The 25,972-nt window shown below is 41.1% G+C and overlaps 2 protein-coding genes across 4 annotated transcripts; one reads left to right on the forward strand and one right to left on the reverse strand.

The window, feature by feature from the left end:
* Positions 1-2,212: 2,212 nt before the first annotated feature.
* Positions 2,213-9,586, reverse strand: LOC146964567 (CCR4-NOT transcription complex subunit 9-like). 2 transcript variants are annotated; one of them, XM_085765731.1, is made up of 8 exons: positions 9,223-9,586; positions 8,403-8,588; positions 8,161-8,276; positions 7,036-7,145; positions 6,845-6,954; positions 6,454-6,552; positions 6,233-6,324; positions 2,213-2,832 (listed from the first exon to the last, which is right to left on the reverse strand). In XM_085765731.1, exons 1-8 carry the CDS (start codon positions 9,238-9,240, stop codon positions 2,664-2,666), a joined length of 900 nt encoding a protein of 299 aa, XP_085621857.1. In that variant the 5' UTR covers positions 9,241-9,586; the 3' UTR covers positions 2,213-2,663. The 2 variants fall into 2 exon arrangements, with proteins under 2 accessions (XP_085621857.1, XP_085621856.1); XM_085765730.1 differs by having other exon boundaries at positions 6,845-7,145.
* Positions 9,587-9,595: 9 nt separating this feature from the next.
* usp37 (ubiquitin specific peptidase 37) lies at positions 9,596-24,676 on the forward strand. 2 transcript variants are annotated; one of them, XM_085765728.1, is made up of 24 exons: positions 9,596-9,826; positions 10,796-11,024; positions 12,058-12,208; positions 14,364-14,452; positions 14,552-14,667; positions 15,036-15,113; positions 15,398-15,486; positions 15,746-15,839; positions 15,954-16,109; positions 16,405-16,536; positions 16,652-16,775; positions 16,943-17,187; positions 17,298-17,415; positions 17,594-17,673; positions 17,818-17,982; positions 18,206-18,259; positions 18,464-18,611; positions 18,699-18,909; positions 19,150-19,316; positions 21,391-21,451; positions 21,786-21,901; positions 22,043-22,112; positions 22,570-22,708; positions 24,116-24,676. In XM_085765728.1, the coding sequence occupies exons 2-24, from the start codon at positions 10,851-10,853 to the stop codon at positions 24,201-24,203; spliced, it is 2,865 nt and encodes a 954-aa protein (XP_085621854.1). In that variant the 5' UTR covers positions 9,596-9,826; positions 10,796-10,850; the 3' UTR covers positions 24,204-24,676. The 2 variants fall into 2 exon arrangements, with proteins under 2 accessions (XP_085621854.1, XP_085621853.1); XM_085765727.1 differs by having other exon boundaries at positions 9,655-9,826; positions 14,534-14,667.
* The last annotated feature ends 1,296 nt before the right edge of the window (positions 24,677-25,972 follow it).

Raw genomic sequence — 25,972 nt, forward strand, 5'->3', positions numbered from 1 at the left:
GAAGACTATACTGTCAAACTTGGCAGTGTGCCACACACTGCAGAGAGGAGCTGTGATTTGTAGACGACAGTTTTTTTTATCACGCTGATGCTCTAATGCTGTCTAATGTAGTTGAACATACTTCTAAATCACAAATAGCAACACAAAGATCACAATAAAAACATCACTTTCCTAATTTTCAACCCACTCACAGTAATGCACTCCTGCTTTTGCAAGGCTCCCCGGACCAGGCCCGTAATGACTTTAGCTACTGCAGCTCGTCTCATAAAAGGTAAACGGACAAAAAAACAACAATACGTACTTAGGATGGTCTCCCAAAGGGATCAGATTTGCTCACAAATGGAAGGCCGTATAGGACGTAGGTGTGTCCAAGATACGATCACATCCATCTCAGCCGCTGTTGAGCATTAATGGATCCGAAGGGGGGCAACAGTCTGTTAATGTACCGGTAACAGGAAATGAAAGCTCATCAGTTTAAGTGTTTCTGGCTGTTAGATGGAGCACTCAGGTGAGCCACTTTTCTATCTGACAGAACAAGAGGTTATGGAATTATATGAAAGATAACTTTGACTGCAATTTTGTTGTTGTTTTTCAGCTGCTTCACTTGCCACAGAAGATCACCATTCACATGATCTTACTGACCCAACCCTGGATCAGGGAAACCAGGAATTAAACCATCAACCCGGGAATCCCTCCCACCACCTACCATAGTCCCCCTGACACTTTACTCACTGCAATATACCCTCATTAAAAAATGTTTTTGCTTATAAATGATACCCTGCAAAATACTGGAAGTATTAAGGGGAAATGGGAACTGGCATTAAATGCTATAATTACAGATAATGTATGGGAAGAGCTGTGCACAAATTGTTATAAAGGAATTAATAGTCAGCGATGGAAAGAAATTGACTGGACATTAAAAAGTAAGGTATTTTAATACACCTCTCATAATTTCATCATATGTGAAAGAAGCTAATGTGGAACTGTGTTGGAGAAAATGTGGAAACATTGGACACCATTCACATGTCTCTTGGGACCGTCCAGTAATCCAAGGATTCCGCAAGACAGTCAAAGAAGAAACCGACTCACTGATATACAATATTTCTGCTACAGTTCAGATCAAAGATACTTTTCACGAAAACCTTTACTGATTGCTAAGAAAATGATGACTGTGAACTGGAAAGATACAAAAACACTGACCAAGAGACTGAAGAATGTCAACACACAATGGAGTGAGTGACTGTCTCCAACTGAAAAATCGACACCTTCGAACAGAGCTGTTACTCTGTATGTGGGTGACTGATGGTATAAATATCTGTTTTCTATCTGGTTTACTTTTATTGTATTTCATGTACTTGTACTATTCTAATTCATGGGGCTCCTATGTCAGTGAATGTTTTGTTTTACGAAAAAATAAATTTTAGGTTTACTTCTGCTTCCCTGTATCATTACAAACTGTAAATCTTTGGCTTTAGAACTTCATGTGTAATTATTCTGATTTTTCACAACCTATATACATGTTGATAGCTTAGTCAAAAATAAAAAAATAAAAAAATAAAATAGTAGATGTAGCTATACTCCGGATTCCCCTTGTATCTATCCATATATTGATACTTTTAGGCATTTTAAATATGGATGCACATACTTGTATGCAAAAAACACCCTATGCAATTATTTAGGCAAATATTGAACAGAGACACAATGATTCAGCTGGAACAATAGGTTTTACTTTTCATTTTCACTTAAAGAATATAGAAAATGAGGGGCGGAGTTTAGCTCAGTTGGTAGAGCACCCGCCCCATGTGTTGAGGCTATAGTCCTCGCTGCAGGTGGCCCCGGTTCGAGTCCCGCGTCGGACGGCCCTATCCTGCATGTCATTCCCCCCATCTCTGCCTCCCATTTCCTGTCACACTCTCAACTGTCCTATCAAATAAAGGCATGAAAAGCCAAAAAATATACTTTAAAAAAAAAGAATATAGAAAATGATGATGTGATTTTGGTTGGGTCTTGTACCAGACACATCTCTTTAGGTCGAAAAATATGATTTTCAAAATAAGTCTCGGCCCTTGCAATGTGGGTATTTGGCCATACTATAAGTTTAAATACATTTGATTTATTATGCAGCCCTAATTTTATGCATTCAGTGTATAAACTATTATTTTGATTTTATTCAATTATGGGTACAAATTCAATTAATGTCTTATAGTCAGTTTTTTTTTAGTAGTCTTAAAAAATAATATGCATCCATCCTTTTTAAATCAACATTTTATTCAACCAATTCTGAGGGAGCTCTTCAAAACTTTTTATGTCAAAAACAAATATAAGCAAATACCAATATTATTATCCTCAAATATAGGTATCAATATTAGCTTTTGGAAATCTACCATTCATCAGACTCTCTCTCTTTCAATCTCTAAAAAAAAAAAAAAAAAAAAAAAACAGAAAAAAAACAATCTGTTGTGACAGAAGCTTCATGTGGACGTGATGCACTGACAGACAGATCTGTGGATATTAATTCATCCAGAGCCAAACATCCTCCTGTATCATTAAGTCCCTTATGCTTTGCTGGCAGTCTTAGCACCACATTTTTACAAAATACAAAATTGTAGACAGCGTTGAGGGAGTCCTTCTGTGTCCACTGTCAGTGCACGTGTTGTCCCCTGTCACTGCGGGGCCAGTGGGATGCCTCTAGCATCGGTGACCTGGCCCTCCTGCAGGTTCTTGACCAGCTGAGCGAGCCAGCGCTTGGTGGTGGTGTCGTCCTTCAGCACCTGGGCGAAGGTGCTGTCTTTCAGCTGGTCGGGCAAACACTGGCGCAGGGCTTCTCTGGCTCTGGAGGAAGAACACAACCACAGTCAGTTCAGTCAACAGCATTGTGCTATAATGTAAACTAGTGATGTGCAGATTGATACTCAATACTCATAAGAAAGTATTAATACTATCATCAGTCTGCACTAATCTGGGGTTAACAACTATTTTTATGGCAGTAGACCGTTATTTTCTTCCACCTCTTAGGCGAACTATGGTTGGGGAAAATAATTTGCACACACAGCCACACACACATCTCAACCCATAGATCTCATGAGAGCAGGAGTTTGGATGTTATTCTTGAGAAAAAGTGTTTCTAATGAAAGAATAAGAAAGATAAGCTGTGATTTATTTGCTTTTTTCAGACTATTCCTTTAAATGTGAATTCAAATGGTCAATGCAGTCAAATTTTCCTATATTAATGCCATAGAATTGTGTGAAATGCACTTTCCCACATACCATGGTTACACCCTTGCATTTAATGTCTATTTTTCAGTGTATAATTTCCACTGACAATTAAAACTAAACCAAAGAAAGGTAGTCTGTGTTTTAGTGTCATTGCAAAACTATCATTTGAAACTGTCTGTTCTTTTGTTTCCCCCCTCTTCATACATGAAGCTTTTGTAAAATGTATCGGTATTGGTATTGGCAATACATAAATCAGTGATATTGCACAATCACTAAGGTAAACAGCCTCTTGTGTTGATGGCTTCACGCTGTAGAGAGGGTCAAACAGCCTGTACCTCTCTACATGTGTCAAGATTACATTCACACACATGGGGAAACTTAAAAGAGGAGAGGCTATTCTATAGCTGGTTACCAATCTGGTTCCATCTGCAATGTGCTTTCCTGACATGCATTATTGATCACTTAAAGGGATACAAGCTATAATGGACCGTATTTTAACTATCAGGCCAATAAACTATATCAGTAAACGTTGATAAAACAAGGCTTCCCACAGGAGCCATGTATAGCAGATCCATGTGGGAACGTGTGGCTCCTCAGCTTCATGTAGACTCTGTTGGGTAAAATTCAAATCCAGCTGCAGTTTATCAAACTCTATTCAGCCTGACGTCGCCTGTGCACTCTCCTTTTTGCTTTTGTGATCAGTTTATCTCTCCTCCCTCTCCTCTGAGAATATTTACTTAGTTTAAACAAAAGTGTGCAGTAACGTGAGATCCAGCCTTTGCTCATTGACATTAAACCAAACAAAAGCAGTGTAACGCCCCCCTCTGTGTGATTTTATATAATATTCCAGCACTGCAGAAGCAGAGGTGTCTTGCACCAGGACAGGGCTGGTGTCTGTCCTGCAGTGTTGGGTGTCTCTTTTACAGACGTCGATCTGGAAGGAAAAACGATGTCCGCTCTGCTCCCCATTCTGTGTTCTGTGTACCTTTCATGCAGAACGGCAGGGTGCAATTCAGCAGCAACAGGGCCACCTTGAACAGGCTGTGTAACCGTGGCTACTGACAGGTGCAGAATCACTCAGTGGGAGAGTGTGATTTCAGACAGAGCCAGTGTCACTGCTGTTAATGTCATGTTCATAAAAATGTGAATCATGGAAAGGTAATTATTTTTGATTTAAGCAGGATTGGTCTGTACTTCAGGTGAGGAGGTTTATCTCCACTATTGAAAAAAAACACCAGATTATGTGAAAACACTTATTGGAAATCCAATCACTCTAATAGCAATAAATTAATTATTAGATCATTTCTTTCAGTTTGTAGGCAAAAATTAAGTTCCCACCACAGACTGACAAAGCCATTTAACCGACACACTGTTTCAATGGCCCACAGCTCCTCCTAGTGGCAGCTACTGACAATCAATATCATCTCTGTCTGGTTTTAAAGCCCCAGTATGTAACTTATTTGGCTTTTTATTAGCAAAAATCAAATTACTTTCATAAATACGTATTTCACTGAAGTCGAAATCACACCCACATACAAATGAAAGCTTTCTCGTACCTTAGAATGAGTTGTTACAAGTCGTTACAAATACATAAGTGGGTGACGCACCGAACCGAATCGGCCATTTGGAATCACCATTTTCTACGTTCAGTGGCAGCGTGACCATAGAGAGCCTAAGCAGAAGCAGGAAGTAACGGTCACCATGGGACCTCAACTCTGAAAAACTCGCCATTCAAATGAACGGGACTGAAAGTTTTATCTCGTGATCCGATTGACGTCATCTCACAACAGTACTGTAGTAAACTAAAATACACACAACTGAAATATGAAATGTAATCAGACGCCGTGGCGTAGCAGTTTGCGTTTTCGCCTGTGGTGTGGTGAATCCGAGTTCGATCCCCGCTGGTTCCACATTCCGAAAAATTTAGTTTTTAAATTTATATTCCAAGTTTACATTTTGAGTTTGAGAGAAGTGTAATTGTGTCATTGGTTAGGTTTAGGCAATGAAGAAAGGAGTTGGTTAAGTTTAGTAAAAAGACCAGGTAGAGGCTGGACAGGCCAGATAAGTAGAGAGAGTCCAAGTTTACATTTTGAGTTTGAGTGAGAAGTGTAATTGTGCCATTGGTTAGGTTTAGGCAATAAAGAAAGGAGTTGGTTAAGTTTAGTAAAAAGACCAGGTAGAGTGTAGACAGGCCAGATAAGTAGAGAGAGTCCAGGTAGATCTAGGCACTTATCACGCTTTGCCGACAGCCTGCGTTTCACAGCCGTTTCACAACCAAAACAAACAACCACTCAGGCGAGAGTCCTTCTAGCCAATCAGAGGCGGGACCGGCGGGAAAGGCGGGACTTTCCCGGACTCATCCTACGAAAAAAAATATCGCTTCCTGTGTCAGTTGGTGACGTATTTTTTGTGGGACACAGATCTGTAGTCCGTAGAGCGGTCTTTACACAGAATACATTCTTCTGTTGCCATTTTATGATAAACGGCTGATTTCTTGGCATGAAACGTGATGTTTTAAACAGGTAGAGGACATATTTTTTTCTCATGGCGCAATTAAATCGGATCACGAAATAAAACTTTCAGTCCCGTTCATTTGTATGGCGAGTTTTTCAGAGTTGAGGTCCCATGGCGCCGTTACTTCCTGCTTCCGCTTAGGCTCTCTATAGGTAACCACAGAAAGTTTTCCAGGTAGCGCCTGTTAAAACTGTCACCACTGTGTAGTGTCAGGAAGGATGGAGGCACTGATGTTGCATTCAGATGCACTTGTTTACATAGACACTTGTTTATCCTGTTACATGCAGCGTCTGTTGTCTGTCTGACGTCTGCCCAATTTCACGTGAATGCAACATCAAGAATACGTTCTGATATGCAACCGCACCGCTAGATGGGGGGAATTCCTACACATTATACCTTTAATATATGTTACAGCTCTGACTGTTGACCGTTTACACAAATCACCACATCTAAAAATAGGCAACAAGTTTCAGTATAATCCCTCTGCTGAATATGGCTCTACCTGAGGTTATCTGAGAGGCGAAGGTAGCAGCGAACAACATGCTTCAGCAGACGTGCTGATGGTTCCTTGGAGAGCTGCAACACCATTTTGCCCTGCACAGAAAAATAGAAAAGAAAAAATATGCAGATATGCTGACAGAATATCTTTTAAAACTCATGCCAAGTGTCATACTGATGACTAGGAAGGTTGAAGTCAATCAATGTTTCTCAAGGGACACTTACAAGGATCATGGCCACATGAGAGAAACGTTCATAAGTCTGACATATGTAGGCCAGCCCTGTGTCATCCAGAAGAATCTTCTGCAGTATGAAGGTAGCAACCTGCAATACAAAAAAGGAGGGAAATAAGCTGTAAAACCCTTTCAGAAAATAATATAAATATACTGTTTCTTATCTATAATGTAAGAATTAACAAATACAGTTTAACTGAAACTAATACAGTGCTCATGAATTTCAATGGAAGATATTAAACAGGGTTAAACATTTGGACAAGTGGTTATGAAGGGAGGAATATTTTGTGGAGCTACACACGTTTTAAACAAACTCATCATATTTGGAATATGTCTGTTAGAGGAGTGTTTGAACAGCAGGTGTAATAGTAATAGTAACGTACCGTCTTAGAGAGTTCGCTGCCTGATTCCATGATACGGAGACACAGGGGGATGATTTCAGTGGTGAGGAGAAAGTTAATCACTTCTTGTTCATCAGTTTTGACCAAGGCGCCTGCAGAAAATGAAGACAATAATGTAGACATGGTTTCGGTGTAAAAGAAATAAAAACACCTAAAACAGAGGTAGAGTTTACCTATAACTCCGAGGCTGGTGAGGCGCAGGTACTCAAAAGGCCGTGTTTTGCTCACAGTGTGCAGGAAGGGGTAGAGGAAAAGGGGGATATGAGCAGCAAGAAAAGCCGACCTGGAGAAGGACAAAGAATTAATGTGACTTGACTTAAATACCGCAATAAACATCAAAACATAAACTTCACTTTTACTTTTATAGCCTTGATCAATGAAGAAAGTTAAACATTTTATTTACCTTACACTCAGAAAGAACAGAGATTTCAGCTCGACTTTCAAAGGAATAGTTCAACATTTTGGCAAATTGGCCCATTGTCATAATCCCTGTAGTTTTAGGAGTAAATTTGTTACTTTTAATTGTCTGTGCAAGCTATTTTTAGAACGGCAGAGCATAGCTGCAAGCTGCTCAGAGCTAGGACTACGGAGGCTAATGGGATTTCTTAGTTTCCCACATCAAACTCATCTAATACACAATCCAACAACTCCAAAACGCTCTGGTGGACAAGTTGTGACCTGCACATTCACCACGCTATGAGATAATAACACAACGTTACGAGACGGAGTTGTTTTCAAGGAAAAATTCATGCAAAACCGCTGATGCGCATTCCGTTAATTTCTCATAGCGTGGTGAATGTGCAGGTCACAACTTGTCCAGCAGAGCATTTGAGTTGTTGGAGTGTGTATTTGATGAGGGAAACCAAGAAATTCCATGAGCCTCCATAGCGTAGTTCCAACCAGCTCACGGCTCTGCTCCACTGTTCTAAAAATAGCTTGCACAGACAATTAAAGGTAACAAACCTACTCCTAAAACTATAGGAATTATGGCAATGGGTCAATTTGCCAAAATGCTGAACTATCCCTTTCAGATTTAAGTCGTATTCCCCCTGTCAATAAACCTAAGTACAAGATTAAGAAAACAAATTTCCAGTTATAACTTAACTGGCGATGCAAAATAGCTTCATTGTCAGATCTTTGGCATTACCTTTAAAATTCACTGAATAATCACACTGCTCGCATCAAGAAATTCCCATCCCTATAAATGTATGCCATTAACATTTTCACCTTTATTTGACTCAGAAACAAGTCATTTACAAAACACAGAGCAATTTTCTGTTACACTGAATTCACATTACCGTGTCTCCGGATGTGAGGCGACACACTGCAGAAGTGCCAGGGCGTTACACACTCTGTTAGACTGGTGAGCAGTAAGCGTGGGTGGATTTATAGATGGGTAGATGTTCACTATCTCCTAATGAAAAAAAACAAATGTAGAGAGAAATCAGTTAAATATATTAACAGGGCCACACAACAGTGGATGGAGACACAAGCAGTTACCAAAGAGATGAAAAGATTCTGAATGGGACGTGGGACATACCTGCAACAGAGCGGCAATAGTGCCACAAGAGTGCCAGAGCATCGGAGCAAGGTCTGGTACTGATTCACGTTTCTTGCTTAGTTCAAGCAAGGCATTTTCTCTGGTTTCTGGACTAGACAGTTCATTGATCCATTGGTAGATCTTCTCCCGGTCAACCTGGGCCAGAGCTGTGACATTAGTCACAGCCTATAAAAGGAAGGGTAGATAATGTATCATTCCCATCAAGGTAAACATCAATACAATGGGATGAGAAATTATATATTCTGTGTTTTTGCATTTTTTGTTGTAAAATTACTATTAGAATCACAATCTAGCATCACACAATGTTAATTAAGGCATTTAAAATTATATCTGAGTTTACGATAAGCTTTATCCTGTGACGTCACTGAATTAATTGGTTGGTTTGCTGAGCTCCAACTGTAATTATGATTAGGCGTACAATGGGTTATGTCACAATCAAAATGTAATTTTATACTTAGTCGGTGACCCAGTCATTTACAAACTGTGCAGCCAAATATAAACTATTCATTTCAGGTTTTAGTAAGGTCTTTAAGTTTTTTAAGACACCACATGTCATGGCGAATTTGGAGGAAACGTGAATACATTCATGAAGTCATAAGAGACTTTAATAAAGAGCTGGACATGTTACAAAATAACAACGATTTATATTTCTGTTATGCAGGATTGAATGGTATGCTTTTAATAGATACAAGCAGTTTAGAAGAGAAACAAAAGAATAAGTACGGGGGTTAGGGTTACGTATTCTCGGTAGCCAACCTACACCGCCGTATACTAAGCTACTGTGACTTTGGATACTTACTGCTCCCGTCGCCAGCATTATCTGGAGGTCTTGGTGGTCCCGAGGTGTAGTTAAAATACTGTATCACTTGAATTGTGTCGTAGTGGCAAACTAACGCGGCTCCAATGATACAAAGTTGGTGTAACTAACAGTGCGGACAGCTAGCGCAAGCTAGCTGCTAAATGTCTTGACGAGTGGAGTCCAGTACAACAGCATTGCAAGCAACATATCTTAATTGAGATAATATACTAACAAAGCGTGAATATTTACATTTAAAACTATTAATAAAACCCTCTGGAAGTCAAAACATATACCTCCTGGTCAAATAACAAAATGCAGCGGAGGTTTTTCTGTTTAGCAATGGAGGTAAACGGAATACAAATACATGAGTGAAGCATCGCGAGAGGAGGATCGGACGTACTCTCGGTATTCATTTCCGTTGTAAAATTTCACATTCCCGCCATCATCGCGCAGTGTTGCGAGGCGTAGTGTGCAGCTCCGGTGTCAACAACACTCATACTGGAGAGCAGGTGAATGCCGGCAAAACAAACTTTCTGCCCTCGGAGGACCTGCGAGGACGATACTGTGATTTAAACGTTTCAAGGCGAGCGCATATCACCGACAGGTAAAGGAGTGCGAACAAGTAACCAAACTGTGACACTGTTTCATCACCAAATTACAATCAGGCAAATTAGCCAGTTAGCTAGCGCTCGCTAGCCTGCTAGCCGTCTTGCTAATGTCGGCCTCCTCCATCCATTCAGCGTCTGTACAGGAGTGGACGACATTATGTGCATCCCAGACATACAGCTGCCCGGTCGGCTCTTAGTAACTTTACTGCTTTTTGACATTTTTCGTGGTTGTGGCCGTCTTGTCAGGATAACATTAACGTCGCTACAGATGATGGACGCTGGTCGCTGTGTGTTGGGCTCCTTGGCTCGTTTCTGCTACTGCGATACAAATTGGCCATCGGGCTAGTTTGATGGCTAATACAAACAGGCTACACTACACTGGCTGTTAATGGGACCGCTAGCGACTTAACACACGCCGCGAGTTTAGTTAAAACGTCCAACCTTGATAGTCAAAATAGTAACCTTACTGAGATCTTATTTTGTGTGTTGTATTGAACCGTGTACTGTTAGCTGTTGTGTGGCGATGCTTTTGGTTGACTTGGAGTTTGTTGTGACTTTAAACTCACTACTAAAGCTGTGGTCAACGTGGGGTACTTATTTACGTTTTTTTAATAAGATCAGTAACTTTAAAAAAAAAAATGATGCGCAACAGCTCCGTAATCTGTTACTCCTAGCAAAGTACTGTGTGTTTTAGTAAGATGAATGATATTGGTGCTAATGTTTCCCAGTCAGTGAGCTTTAATATCAAGCTCACTGGTCTACTGTAATGTTAACAATTTAAAGTGCCATGACAGTATTGACAGTTTGCACCTGACCTAACATTTTTAGCTGTTAAGGAAGTTATGGACAGTGTTATGTAAACACACTGATGTGGTCAAAGCATAGTAAGTTTGTTTTAATACTCTCTGTGGTGGCTGCACATTGGTTTGATTGTTGACGCAGATTATATCATTTCTCTTGTTCAGGATTTGCTGGATCACAAGTCCCAACCTCCATAGTGCACCAACTGGATAGTAAGCCATGGCAACCATAGTGCCCAAACTCTCCAGCGGTGGTGCTGTTAAGATCCGCTTCACCAGCCTGGACCTGGGTACCACCAGATGGAAAGAAGGAACTTTTGAAATCCTGGAAAAGGACAACAAAGTCAACCTCTGTCTACGGTTCAACTGTGGTGGAGCATCCAAAACTTTCCAGGTATTGTTCAGATTTTTAGTTTGCCCTTACCTAGTCATGGGTCCAGATGCCGAGGTATCGCCTTGAAGTGGTAGTTTTGTGCAGTTTTCAATTTTTCTCATCTGTAGAACTAGGATCACTCACTGTGTGGATATTAGATGATGGGATAGCTAATTGTTGGTGCATGCCATTTTTCTGAAAAGACAACATACACAATTTGCAAAATAGACCAACTTATTTTAAGCCTGTCCTTGAACGCTTCCAGTATATACTTTGTCAGTTTCAAGATTTGCCATAATATTCATAGTAGATGTACTGTCAAATAACACATTCATAGCTAATTACACTGTGGCAGAGGATGTCAATGGAGTGGGTGGTCCTTCAGTGTGGTCAGGACACATAGGTTGCAAGAGTTGCTGTGCCAGTGACCCATGATATTTGTTAGTTATGATGTAATGAGAATGATCATTATTGCTGTGTCTCTGCTAATATCACAGTTATATTTGATTTGATTTCTTTTTGTTTTGGTCACTGACTAGTTTATTGTAGTGTTTATGGCATAATTGTTTTCATATTTATTAGTCGTCTTACTTTCATCACTTAGTTTGTGAATGAAAGAGTAACCCCCACCTGTCCAAAAAGGCTGTGTATTTATTAATGTTCTGTCATCAATGTGAACATCTATATCACACTGAGCAAATGGAGACCAGTAGACGAGAGAGTGATTTTTGCTGCCTGAATATTCTGCCATGTTTCTATTAGCTTTCTGACAACCACCACCTTTCAAGACTACAGTGCATGAGGTTTAAGACAAACAGTTGTTTATATTTTGTGAGACCTCACTAATGCAATGTTATTTTTTAATTACTGAAGTCATAAATTATAGGTGCATCTGTATATTAAATATTTTGGTAGTTAATAAGCACATAAAATAATTAAATTATTTTTTTTGAAAGACTGCTGCTCAAAGTATTTGGAAGATAAACTTAAATGTGATACAATCACAGTCATGAAATGTAGTGAAATTTGACTGAAATGTTTTTCGTGCCCTCAGCTGAACCAGAATGTGAAGAACATTAACCAGAGCATGAACCGAATCATGCTGACTTTAAAGGACAACAGTGTCATCACCTTGGATAAGATGCCCACATCTCTGGCTCAGAAGACAAAAGAATACCTGGAGAAGCTGAGGCAGGCAAAACCAAGTAAGTATTTATTAGGGTCCGGGCAGCACAGCTGCCAGGACACTATTGTATTCCTAGGAATTCTTCTTCTTCTTTCTTTCTTTCTTTCTTTCTTTCTTCTTCCAAGGAAGTCATACTTCCCATGGGTGAAAACTCACCAAACTTCACAGAAACATCCAACCCCATGCCAGATTCACTCAACTCCAAGGACATGTACCCCCCCTCCTAGGGGGGGCACAATAAGCGTTTAAATTTAAAAACTTTAAAAATTCCTACCAAACCAACGGTAGATGCTACAGTGTTGAAACTTCACCACAATGTAGCCTCAATACTGCTGAAACTTTTGTCCACTTAAACTCATTACAAATTATGAAGTCCATCACTCTGTTTTTTTCAATAACTGTAAAACCTTTAAAATGTATCTCCTCCCACAATTTTTGCTCAGTTGACACCAAACTTGCTACAGAGCATCTCCAGACTGTCCTCCACAAAACTTGTTTCTCAGATTTTTGATTAAGCAAAAATTGAGCCTACAGTGCATGAAAACGTTTGACTGTAAACACTACTGTAAACATATACCATCAAATTCTTGATAAATATATTTTCAAACTTCCTGAAAAAAATGAGAATATTCTGGAGTCATGGTTGATGAAGTTTAGCAAATATCAGAATTTTAATTCAAAAACTGAATTTTTGAGAACATTTTGAATTCTGCTCTCATGGGAACAACTGCAGTCAATGTGAGTGTGGAATTTTTAAACATCAGATTTTCTCTTATGAAGCAAAACACTTATCATTAAAAACAAATCACCAACATTTCCATGCTGTCAAGATGCAATTTATGTATTATCAGATTTTTGTTTAGATGACTGAATTTCTGAAATTTTGACCATTTCATCACAACAGCTGCCCGGGCACTGGCTCACCTGAGTGGATAAATGAAGCTACACAGCAGGTCTCACTACCAGCCAATTAGCTCAGCGAGTTAGGAGCTGGTTCTTGGTGTCAGAGATTGTGAGTTCGAGACCCAGCAAGGGTGATGATGATGATGATGACAGATCAAAATCTCAGTTGTCCTCAACATGAAACACAAGACAATAGTCCTAATGGTGGCATCACAGCAAGCTTCTAATTTTAAAAATCCAAATAGCTTGGACTGGACCATGTGCGAAGGCTCCTAACATCTTAGACTCAGACGACAGTGAATGGCTTACTCAATTTGTGAAGCCACTGTTGAATGCCACTTGTCAATTAGCTCAGTGCGATAGACAATGGTCTTTGGTTCCCGAGGTTGTGGGTTCAATCCTCAACTGATGCAAATTGAACATTATAAGGTCAAGTGTCCTGTCTTCCTATTCTGCTGTTTGTTGCTCAGAATTGCCTAAATTTGCCCAAAAGTAGCCCAGACCCGAACCATCGCTGCGCAGCAGCTATAATTTATTTATTTATTCTACATTTACCTGTCGCTGCAGCTCTGCCACTGTCACATATTTGGATATTAAGCATTGTTTTCTATATTTTTGGTCCATGTGTAATGAAAATAGTCATAGAGCAGGGGTGTCAAATGTGCGACCTGTGGGCAAAAACTAGGCCGTCAGAGGGTCCGATCCAGCCCCTGGGATGAATTTGCCATGTGTGAAGGGAAAAGTTTTCAGTTCTCGTTATTTCTGGGTTATTATACTATTATTTTGAACTGAACTAAAATGAGTTTGACACTCCTGTCATAGAGCCTAGGGGAAACCATGGACAGAACAGAAGGAAACACAAGTAAATTTCACCCTATTGCATGCTGACAATCTGTCAAAACAACCATTTGTGTATTTAAATTCAGCAGTTAATGATAGACCCTCACCTGCTGTAATAACAAAGCATTAAATGACTGTGATTATTATTTTCTCAATTTCAATTCATATCATATCAACAGTCACAGTAAATTGTAATAATGCTCTTACTCCCACATGATCTACTTCACGTGAACAACATAGAAACACAAATAAATGACAGTAGTCCTATACAACAATGTTTATTTTAGAAATTACAACATCATACACAATGTTGATCAACAATTCATTAAAAACATTGCTCAACATATTAAAATATTCGTAAGGTGTGACTTTATAATTCTACACTATAGCATATAAATGAGTTGAGTTCTCACTCTTTCTCAATTTTGCAGTATTAAAATCATCACATGGAAGTGCAAACTTCAGTGTCCTTGGCAACCGATCTGTGAAAAATGAGACCAGTCCGTCAGGGGAGAGACAGGTGAGCACTAACACAACACCACGCAATTGTTGGTCATTTAAAGTTATCCAGACAAACTTAACATTCAACCTAAATGTCCAGACTCCTAACATCTTCCAGACAACACCGAGGCGTCAGAGCGCAGAGGGCCGGGAGGACACGACACCACGGAAGCCTCTGGGCAGTCCAAGCAGAGCAGCCTCCACTCCCACTCGCACTGGGCTCTCTGAGAACAGGTATGATGTGAGGTACACATTTTAACACTGTTTGGAGGAGATATTTAGCTGTATTTAAAGGTAGATATTTTATTCATTAAATGTGTCTAATTTAGGGAAACAATTTTATTCTAAATATTAGATTTTGTGTGTAGGAATTCTTTACATACATCTAATCAAATGAGGCTCAGCATCCCAAATCTGAAAACTTGTATGTTACAAGACAAAACATGGCTTTTGTTGGTTTCTATCCTCTTTTCTAAGCTCTTTACCTCGTTTTCATGCTTCTTTTGTGTCTATTAATTGAAGTTAATTGAATGACCCGTGGGTGTGATACTGTGCTGCACAAATAACATTGGTTTCTGTTTTCTCACTCCTGTTTTTTTAAGGAGCGAGAAGAGAAAGAGACTTCTTAACTCTGAAAGTGACCTGACTGAGGATTACCCCAAGGAAAATGACTCCTCAAGGTCAGAGCAACACTCTTCACTACCCAGACTGAATGTTACTGGTGCTGCTGATGCAAGGAATGATTTGACTGGAGTCTTTACTTTCTTTTTGTATTTTTTTCTGCTAATTTTTGAGGAAGAGGAGTACTAGAGAGTTAGTTTATAGAATAGTATGTAATTACTATTACATAACTTCTGCCTCTGGCAAAGTGGAGAATAATTGATAAATGTTTTAGTCCAAACTCATTAAAAAAATAATTAAGTTTCTACATTAAGATAACTTCAAAAAATATGTCCACATTTAGCAACAACAAGGCCACGTCAGACCCATCCAGGAAGTTTATGCTGAGCTGCAAAGAGAAGTTGAAGCAAACAGAGGAGAACAGGAGCTCAGGTAAACTTTGTCCACAGCTGGTTATGTCTTTGATTACTTGTGCTTCATAAACCTCATAAACATGCATTGTCTTTATCAGTCGGGTGTTGTTTTGTCTAGTTGTGTTAACGCTTTTACTAGAATCAGGAGCATTTATCTTGTCGGTTCATTTCCAGGAAATATAGAGCTTTTTTTATTTATTATTTTGACCAAAAGTTTTCCAGTTTTGAGTGGGACAGAGTTTCTTATGTGTCCGGCCACTTCTTCACTTTACCCCCAGCTCCCCTGGGTTCAACGCCCCTTCAGCCATCATCTTTCTATGGCAGCCGATCTGTGACTAAAGACTACAGCCAGAGCCACTTGTTTATGGACAGGTGAGTGTCTTAAGTGTTCAGCCACAATGTCTGGGCTAAAGTGTTAAAATGTAAATAAAGGGGTCTAGTGGTTAGCCGGTCAATAATGATAATAATTTTTAAAAATTCCCTCAGGCCGTCCAGTACAGCACAGACCTCCACGGTTAAGAGAAGCCTCATGCTGCCCAACCACTCCACTCCCTTCAAGAAGGTACGGCCCTCTCTGGACTACGGCGGCTGGAACAAGCAGAGGCCCTCCACTCTGGCACAGCCTCAGCCCCCTCTGCAAGGGTAAGAATAAACCAGATGGGCTTCATTAAATGTGAACAGAGAATGGGTTGCATATTCTGCGAGTGTCTTAAAATCCTAAAAGCTTCTGTCAGTTTTCTCTTTGGCTTTACCTTTATTCAGTAAAATAATGGCGTCAAACATTTTCGTGGCATTGTGAAAATCAAGCGTATGTTTGCAAAGCAAGTTTTAGAAAGAACAACCTTTTTATTATGGACTCCCTTTTGGATTTTTCATGGATTATGTAATGTTATAAGATGCCATGTAATGTGAAAGTCTCTCAACATGTGTTTTGCAGATTTTCCAACCTGGGAAATACTTGTTACATGAATGCCATCCTGCAGTCTCTCTTCAGCCTCCCCTCCTTCTCCAATGACATGTTGAGGCAGAGCATCCCATGGAAGAAGGTGCCCATCAATGCATTGCTCAGGTACTGCATTTAAGCTCATTCAGCCTCTGTGGACAGCTGCACATTGTAGATTAAAAAAAATCATGTATGGTGCTTTTTTTTAAAAATTCAAAATCTGCATCTCCACTTCCCGCAGACGGTTTGCTCACCTTATGGTCAAGAAAGACGTTGGCTGTCCAGAGACGAAAAAGGACCTGTTGAGGAAAGTGAAGAGTGCCATATCCTCCACAGCTGAGCGCTTCTCTGGAAACATGCAGAATGTAAGAGGTTCCTCTGGGAGCAGTTCACACTGTGTGCTGCTACTTGAACTAGTATCTGAATAGATCAAGTCTTGTGTAGATGGAAAATGTTGCAAAACATAAATCTCAAGCAGATAATCCGTATTACAATTATGAATACAATTAGATGTGACTGGCCATATTTACAGGATGCTCATGAGTTCCTGAGCCAGTGTTTGGACCAGTTGAAGGACGACGTGGAAAAAATGAACAAGAGCTGGACGAATGAAGCTGCAGCCTCGTCGCTGTCGCACGTGGCGTGTGACAACGGCCAGGAGGCCACGTCATCCACAGTCAGTCAGCCGGGCGAAGAGGCTGACACCTCTCGCATCTACACCTGCCCTGTAGCCGTTAACATGGAATTTGAAGTGCAGCATACTATCACCTGCAAAGGGTGAGGCCTGTGTCTCCTGCTTGATGATCAGAATTAATATAATGTATTTGCCAAAACTGTCCATTGCTCTGGAGAATATAACCGGTATGTTTCACCTTCTTGTTTTGCAGCTGTGGCGAAGTGGTGACCAAACGAGAGCAGTTCAATGACTTGTCCATCGACCTGCCACGCAGGAAGAAAACCCTCCCGCTCCGCTCCATCCAGGACTCTCTGGATCTCTTTTTTAGGGTGAGGCTTTCACACTCACAGATCAAAGCTCTCATCGTTTTCCTCTGAAAAAGTCTTATTCGCCAGGCTTGTTGTGTTATTTCTATTCTTTTTTTCCTTTTTGAAAGTAACTACTCCAGCATGAAAAAGCATCGATTATGTTTAAACATCTATCTGAAGTTACCTTCTCCTTTTGCAGATGGAGGAAATAGAGTACTCGTGTGAAAAGTGCAATGGAAAAGCAGCGACTGTTACACATAAATTCAGCAAACTGCCCAGGTATTCGCTCAAGTCAAAGACACATACACACATTGACACTTTTTTTTTTAGAGCTTAGCATAAACATAATTGTAGTAGCTGCCGGGTGTGAGACAAGAAGCGCTTAGAACTAAAGCTTTTTTTGGACGTTCTCTCTCCCCACAGAGTGCTCATCCTCCACCTCAAACGCTACAGTTTCAACGCTCAGCTGTCTCTGAACAGCAAGCTGGGCCAGCAGGTGGTGATCCCCCGATACCTGACCCTGCTGTCCCACTGCACCGAATCCACACGGCCCCCTATTAGTCTCGGATGGAGCTCCCAAGCCTCCGTGTAAGACACCTTAAATCTAAAATCCTAAAACAAATGAAGAGAATATTTTGACAATCCGGGTAATTACATCCTGAGCTGTTTAGTGACTGAGCAGGGATTAGGTTGCCGAGCTTTGCGGTTGACCTGGATGCATTAAATTTAGCTCCACTGGCTGAGGGATGATGGAAAATTAACTTGGAGGAAATAATTAGGCTTCTCAAGGTTTTCTTTGTTTTCCTCAAAGGTCCAGAACACTCAGGACGTCACAGTTGGTCAACTCCTCCACTGCACTGCTCCGGTGAGTCTTAGTAATTCTGTAGGACAAATAATGATGTCAAACTGCTAAAAGGAAATATATTTATCACGTTGAGTAAAGCTCTGACAAGTGTAACATGTTCTGTACGCATACTGACATACTGACTGTTTGTGCCAGACTTGATTCCTACTTTTAGCTTTAAATGTAATCACTGAACTTGGCTGTGAACACTTGCTGTGTGTGTAGAAGGATCGGAGGGAAAGCCGCCAACTCCAACTGCACCTCCATCCTCGTGGACTCTGACTGTGAGGAGGAGCTCAACCGAAGGGTGAGCACAAATCGCAAGCGTCGCCTCAGCAGCTGTTTGCCCGACGACGACGACCGACAGGAAGAGGTGAGCCTTTAAATCTGTAAAATTTATGATTCAACCTCCTCTTTTTTTCTCTGTTGCTGTTTTTGACACTGTTCGACGGGCTTTCAGAGAGCAGCAATGGACACGGCAGACTTAATAAATGACGATGAAATGCTCGCAGCGGTGCTGGAGATGAGTCGTCAAGAAGCTGGCCTTTCTGCTCCACCCCCCATGGAGGATGAACCAACCAGCAGCCCAGACACAGGGTTTGGGGACACGGACGCACACGACCTGGCTTATCACACAGATCTGTTGGAAACGGAGAGCAAACAGCCTGCAGGTAGACCATCACCTTGAGATGAACATCCATAGATTGGGGGGGGCGCAGCTTTTTGTTTTTCCTGCCAGGAAACTTTGTTTAAAACTTATGTGGCTTTTGTACACTCACACAAAAACTGGGTTAGCTGAAATATGAAGATGTATTCTCAAATATATTTTCATTTAATTCAAACGTCTGTGTGAAGTGGAGATAACCTCACTGGTGTTCTAATGGATTGAAGTACATGCTGATCTTGTGTAGACGTGCTGGATTCCTTGGACTTGACCATGGATGAGAACAAAGAGAACCAGACTCCAGAGGGTGTGCAGCAGCAGGGCGAGCTGGACTGGGTTCAGCAGTACAGTCTGGACCAGGAGAGGGAGGAGCAGGAGCTGCAGCAGGCTCTGGCCCAGAGCCTCCAAGAGCATGTAAGATCACAACCAGATGACATCTGCAGAGTTTTCCTTAAACAACGGAGCAACGGCTCTGCACTCTCATGTCTTTTTGGACATCAGTATTACCGTAAATTCCGGACTATTGAGCACACCTGAATATAAGCCGCACCAGCTAAATTTTAAAAGAAAATAGATTTTGTACATATATAGGCCGCACCTGAATATAAGCCGCAGGTTTTTCATGTTGTAACATGAGATATTTACACAGAAAGACAGTAGGGAACTATGCAAGTCCGCTCGCTTTTCCGTTGTTTTGGTTACGCTCCTAGCCATGTGCATTTGTTGACAATGAAGCCGGCGAAAAATCAATAAATGGAGAGGTGGATAACGTTACATAACATATACGATGTTACGGCATGTGTGTTTGTGTAGTCTTAACCGTCATGAACAAAACGTTACGGGTTACGGAGCGCGTTTGTGTCGCGGTGTGCAGAGACGAGAGCTGGGACACCGGGGCTGCAGGTACTGTAGTGATGTTGCAAGGTTGGTTTTCAGCCCTGAGACGCCAGGTGAAGACAGAGAGCCTCCGTTCTCACTGTAACAAGTCACAAGTCATGTAGCGAGTTAACCATCACAATTATTCCAGAGCTTTTTAATTAACTCATTGAGTGCCAACCACGTAATTTCTCGTTTTTCGTTCCCATGCGTTGAGTGCCAAAAACGAAATTTTTCGTTTTTTGCTTTTTTTTTAAATTATGAAAATAGACACTTTAATACACATTATATGTAAATTTGGGGACTCTACGACGAGGAGAACTGAAATAGATGACGATCAAAGTCACATGACAGCTCATGATCTGGAAGTTTTTATCATAACTCAGCTTCTGCAAACGGAGTTCTGCATGCAGATGCAGCGCAGCTGCTCCGCTGCTGCTCCGCTCTCACCCGCGAGGCTGCAGCAGCTGGGAGCTGAACCAGGAAGCTCTCAGCCCACTGTCCCGCCCGGTCTTCATCTGGAGCAACACCGTGTCCTCCCCAAAGTCCTCCCGCGGTAAAATCTGATGGTCTCTGGACCAAAGCAGACCAGCATCACCGACCCGTACCACAGAAGGACCGCGACCACCGGCGGGACCGGTGTTCGCGAGCCGCTGTGGCCGGCAGAGCCTCACGTTCCGCGGCGAGAGGCTGTGACACGGCACGGTGCGTCTGTGTTATTGTTGTTTAGTGGCGCCCCCCCCGCCCCCGATGGTGGTTTTGTGAATAGAACAACAATTGTTGTGTATATTTATCTTATACGAGCCCTTTGATCCAGAAATGCGAGTGTCAGAAGAGCGACAGACACAAACAGAGCACCTTTCATAAAAGACGCTCTATCTCCTTTTCTAGAAAAAAAGGAGGGATTTTGGTGAAACCCAGCCATGTTTAGCTTGACTTTTCTCAGGAACGGAGGCACGTAGAAACAAACGGTTTGTGGCCATTTGAAGGATAAAGTTAAACCTTTCAAATGAGCTACAGTATGTGTTGGTGGCAATAATATAGAATACACTATGGCTCTAAAATAAAAAGTCAAATATGGTCTAATTTGCCGGTACACTTGACTAAAACTTTGGAAAGGAGCGCGGCACTCAATGAGTTAAGGTAACAATGTAGCAGAGCTACGGGGGAAATCCTGCTTAGTTCCTGACATGCTTCTTTTTCTAACTGTGCCTGAAAATCGGCAGTACGGCACCAACGCGGCATCAACACAGCAACAACACGACAGTAACATGCCTGGTTAGAAAATAAAACACTGCACCAAAACTCAAAACTAGTGTCTTCTTCAGCGCATAATCTTTCCCCACATGTCTGTCTCACTTGCGCTTCCTGCTAGAGCGCCCCCCGGAGGCCGTTAGCCAGTAAAAATCTATAAATTAGCCGCATCGTTGTATAAGCCGCAGGGTTCAAAGCGTGAGAAATAAGTAGCGGCTTATAGTCCGAAAATTACGGTATGTATTCATCAAAAATAGAGTACAATAGATCTGGCGTGAAGTAAGAAAGGGAATGGAAATGCATTGTTGAAATTTTCTCCAGCAAGTGATGTAATGCCTTGTCCCACCTCACTCCACAGGAGGCCCAGGAGATGAGAGAGGATGATGATCTGAAGAGGGCCACTGAGCTCAGCTTACAAGGTATCGACCACAGTTGTTTGTTGTTGTTTAACTCCCCTGATGGCCTGACACTCACTCAAGCAAACACTGGCTTGGCTGTCAATGTGCATCTTTGGCTCAGCATCATTGATTTAGCAGAGGAGGAGGTAGCCAGTGGGAAAATCTCAGATCGACTCTATGGAGAAGCAGCATCTCACCACTTGAGCTCAGTTTTCTTTGTGTGTTTCAAATGGAATCATTTCCAGAAACAAACTGCTGTGTGCTCAGAGCTTGAAGGACAAAGTTTAGTAATACTGATACTGATGATGCCATGCAACTGTTAGACATGTATCAATATGCACTTCTCTCCCAACAGAGTTCAACAACTCCCTGCCTGAGCTGCTGTGCTCCGACGACGATTCTGGCAACGAGGACGTCCTGGACATGGAGTACACCGAGGCAGAGGCTGAAAACCTGAAGAGGAACGCCGAGGTACTTCACATCCTGCCGCCACAAGTCACAATACATTGAATAGTAACTGCTGTGCTCTGTAAACATAAAACCCCTTCCTCCATAAGAGAAGTTGTCCACCTCAACAACTCAGTAACCTGCTTTGCACCGTCTCATCTACAGACCGGAGACTTGGCCAACTCCTTCAGACTCATCAGTGTCGTCAGTCACATTGGTAGCAGCTCCTCCTCTGGTGAGTTTGTGTCTCTTGATGTAGATGAATCCTGTGTCAACATTTATCCACACCTTCTGGAGTTGTTTTCAGTTACTTGTTTGCATAAAGGAGGTGAAAGCCACTGGTTTTTTTTTCAGACTTTAATGTTTAGTAGACACCTCTCTGATTGTGACACATGGCAGGCTGAGAGGGTACAGCCTTTAATGACTGCTAAACGTCTTTACCATGACTGAACATGACAAAACGCAATATTTGGTTTTTAATGTTGTGTCTCAGTGCTGGTTTCGTGTAGTGAAATACAGAGACTTTTGTCATGTCATATTTTCTGACCTGATATTTACATCAGGGAACAAGCAGCCATAATGATCAACTGAGAGAGATTCAGTGTTTATGCCTGTTGCCTGCCCAATATTTGTGTATGCGATGGCACGTGACTGACTATCCACACATAACCTTTGTTTGTTTTGCACTCCAGGACACTACATTAGTGACGTGTACGACATGAAGAAGCAGTCGTGGCTGACCTACAATGACTTGGATGTGTCACGCACACAGGAAGCGGCCGTTCAGCGGGACCGTGACCGCAGTGGATACATCTTCTTCTACATGCACAAGTGAGTTAGCACAGTAGCCATACAACTGGTATTTACTGTAATGAAGGTGGCCAGCCTTAGTTTGTTTTCCTTGCATGTATGGAAGGGATAGTTCTACATTTTGGCAAATTGGCCCATTGCCATAATCCCTATAGTTTTCGGAGTAGATTTGTTACCTTTAATTGTCGGTGCAAGCTATTTTTAGAACGGCGGAGCAGAGCCGCGAGCTGCTCAGAGCTACGCTACGGAGGCTCATGGAATTTCTTGGTTTCCCTCATCAAACCTGCACATTCACCACGCTATGAGATAATAACTGAACGTTACAAGACGGAATTGTTTTCGAGGTAAATTCATATAAAACCACTGATGTGCGTTCCCGTCAGGGGCAGTTTTTTGGCAAGCAGTCTCTGCATTTACCCCAAAAACAACTCCGTCTCGGAACGTTCCGTTATTATCTCATAGTGTGGTGAATGTGCAGGTTTGATGAGGGAAACCAAGAAATTCCATGAGCCTCCGTAGCGTAGCTCTAGCGTGGTGAATGTGCAGGTCACAACTTGTCCACCAGAGCGTTTTGGAGTTGTTGGATTGTGTATTTGATGAGTTTGATGAGAGAAACCAAGAAATTCCATGAGCCTCTGTAGCGTAGCTCTGAGCAGCTCGCCGCTCGGCTCTGCCATTCTACAACTAGCTCACACCGACAATTAAAGCTAACGAACCTACTGCTAAAACTATAGGGATTATGGCAATGGGCCAATTTGCCAAAATGTTGAACTATCCCTTTATGGTTTTTTATTAAACTAATTGCAAAATATTTAGTTACTTGCTGAGTATATTATGTTATATTTTTATGGGGACTGAATGTTTGTGCGTTCATTGTCAAGGTGCTCTACATCAGTGTTTTTCAGCCTTTTTTGAGCCATGGCACATTTTGTTCATTAAAAAAATCCTGCTGCACACCACTAACCAAAAATGTTACAAAATGACACAGTGCAGCCTAATACAGTAAATATAATACACATACATCTCTTACAGTGTAGTTGGTTTGTTCTGACTCAGTAATGGTCATTGTGCAGGCTTCTGCTACTACACCCATTGACATAAAAGAGTCCTATTTTATTAGCCAACTCTGCCAGACAGTCACTATTGCAGACACAGATGCTCAACAAAGCCAAATTATTTTTAGAAGCTAAATAATGTTTGTCTACAAGCCTAGTCACAGACACTCGATGGAGTGTTGAATCTCATCCGTTAATGGTTATAATCGCTTATGAGCGTTGGTTATCGGTCTGACAAAAAATTCAAAATGTGCATCGCTAGTTTGGATCAATTAAGTTAAATTTGATAATTTTCCACGGCACACCAGTGGTTGAAAATCACTGCTCTACATAAATGAAGCCTTCTTCACACTCGACCTTGTTTTGTCCTCAGGGATGTGTTTGAACAGCTGTCGGAGATGGAGAGAGCTGGAGCCAGCAGCACTTCAGAGGCAGGAAGGAACGTCCTCCAGCCACTCTGATCGCTGCATCTTTCACCCAACACACTCCGCTAGATGGAGCTCTCCCCTGAACAACTTTGAGTACTACTGATTGCCGTCCTGCTTTGGTCGTCTTCAGGCACTTCTTTTAAAAATCACTAAATGCCAGGCTATGTTAGCACCTGTAAATGCCAACACACGTGCTAATCTGTCGAGACTCTTAAGATACCAGAAATGCAGTTAAATCTTCAGTGTATCAAATTTTGCCTCCATGTTTTTGGGGCTGGAGTTTTTTCTTTGCTTTTATCAAACAACCGTTTTGTAAAAGTTATTTTCTTTGTTTCTTGATACACTTCTTTAAACTTTACTGCCGTTCATTCAGGCTTTGACTTAGAAGCACCTATCAAACACCAGATGCTCCTGGTGCTTCATGGATTGTATGTTTTGCAGACCCTTTATTTCCCATATGAACTAAATAAAGATATATTCTATGTTGGAGTATAAGCTATTATAGAGTTAAAGGGTTGTTGTATTTAGTGGGTACATTTGGTGCAATATTTATGTTCTGGCACAGACTGGCCAATTCAAATCAGCTTTCTGTCGTGTGTGTGGGTGTTTTCCTGGTTTCTTTTTGTGCTTGACCTATAAGCTAATGTGTGTGTGTGTGTGTGTGTGTGTGTGTGGCTGTCTCCATACCTAACAGCTCTAAATTGAAATCACTGAGCTCTGTAGTGACATGGCCTGTTTTTACTGAGCTTTTCTCAGTAAAACCCACCGGTTTTGACCTTGTGCCTCCCAAGAAATCTTTTATAAATATGTATACGAGCTTTACTTTGAAAGTTGCACAGCCTTGTTTTTGAGTATGTTTGTCAAACCTCAACAGTGTGTAAGTCAGATTTTTCTCTATAAAAGCCAACAGATTTTTCTATTTATTGCAATCTAGGGTTGATGGATCTTTAATTAACCCATTAAGATGATACCGTGGCAACTAGTCATACATACTAGATCACCAGGAAAGCTAGTTACAGTGATAAAGTCTTACTTTATCCTCTTTATGGCCAGTATTCACTACTTATAACCTTAGGACTCTGCTAACCCTGATGAACTAGTTCATATCAGATGTGCTTGAATATAGAGTGAAACTAATAGGAGTATTTTGTTATTCTTGGAATGGTTCCAATACCAGACACTGGTTGTACAGTTCTTTCTTTTTTGTTACCACTGTAAAAAAACAAAAACAAAATCACATTTAAGGTTGTCATAGCTTATGTGCAGCAATGAAACATTGTGTCTGCTGGACAAAATTCAGACCACAGAATTATTTTCTCCTACAACGCAGAAGAAAATCTACAAGATATAACAGAAAACATGAGTAATAAGTCTGTATGGATTGAATATGATTTTCTTGATACCTAGTTGTATATAGTTAAGTTTTTAGGAAGTGTCCAGCTGCATCATTAGCCGACTTCCTGGAGCTAAACTCTTCTGTTGCACCTTGGATATACTGTATACCCGCTTATGAGAACAGACAATTTATTCCTTCTTTTCTTTTTCTTTTTTTTAAATGAATTTTCATTTCTGAAACATGGCGCCTTCCTGGATATCCTGTCCCAAATGCAGCAGTGTAAAAGAGGGTAAAATGTATTTGTGAAGTAAGAATGAACAGCTTTTTTTCTACCCTTCATACACAACTGACTCTTCCTAAAGCAGATTTTAATAAAAAAAAATATCACAGTGAAAATGCGCAGACTTTTTAATTGGTGTTTAAAACTCTTTAATAACACCTGGGTCCAGTGTTTCGGGATGCCCAC

Source organism: Trachurus japonicus, chromosome 21 (assembly GCF_045865225.1).
Source record: "Trachurus japonicus isolate A0001 chromosome 21, Traja_1.0".
In the NCBI taxonomy this organism is placed as follows: domain Eukaryota; kingdom Metazoa; phylum Chordata; class Actinopteri; order Carangiformes; family Carangidae; genus Trachurus; species Trachurus japonicus.

Bases quoted from the DNA above. Each gene is read 5' to 3' on its own strand.
- usp37 (XM_085765727.1), top strand. From the start codon at position 10,851: ATGGCAACCATAGTGCCCAAACTCTCCAGCGGTGGTGCTGTTAAGATC. The intron at 12,209-14,363 runs GTAAGTATTTAT...TCAATTTTGCAG, and splicing joins GCTGAGGCAGGCAAAACCAA to TATTAAAATCATCACATGGA. The intron at 17,416-17,593 runs GTGAGGCTTTCA...CTCCTTTTGCAG, and splicing joins CTCTGGATCTCTTTTTTAGG to ATGGAGGAAATAGAGTACTC.
- LOC146964567 (XM_085765730.1), bottom strand. The intron at 6,325-6,453 runs GTAAGTGTCCCT...TTTTCTGTGCAG, and splicing joins CTCATGTGGCCATGATCCTT to GGCAAAATGGTGTTGCAGCT. The intron at 2,833-6,232 runs GTAGAGCCATAT...TTCTTCCTCCAG, and splicing joins CGCCTCTCAGATAACCTCAG to AGCCAGAGAAGCCCTGCGCC.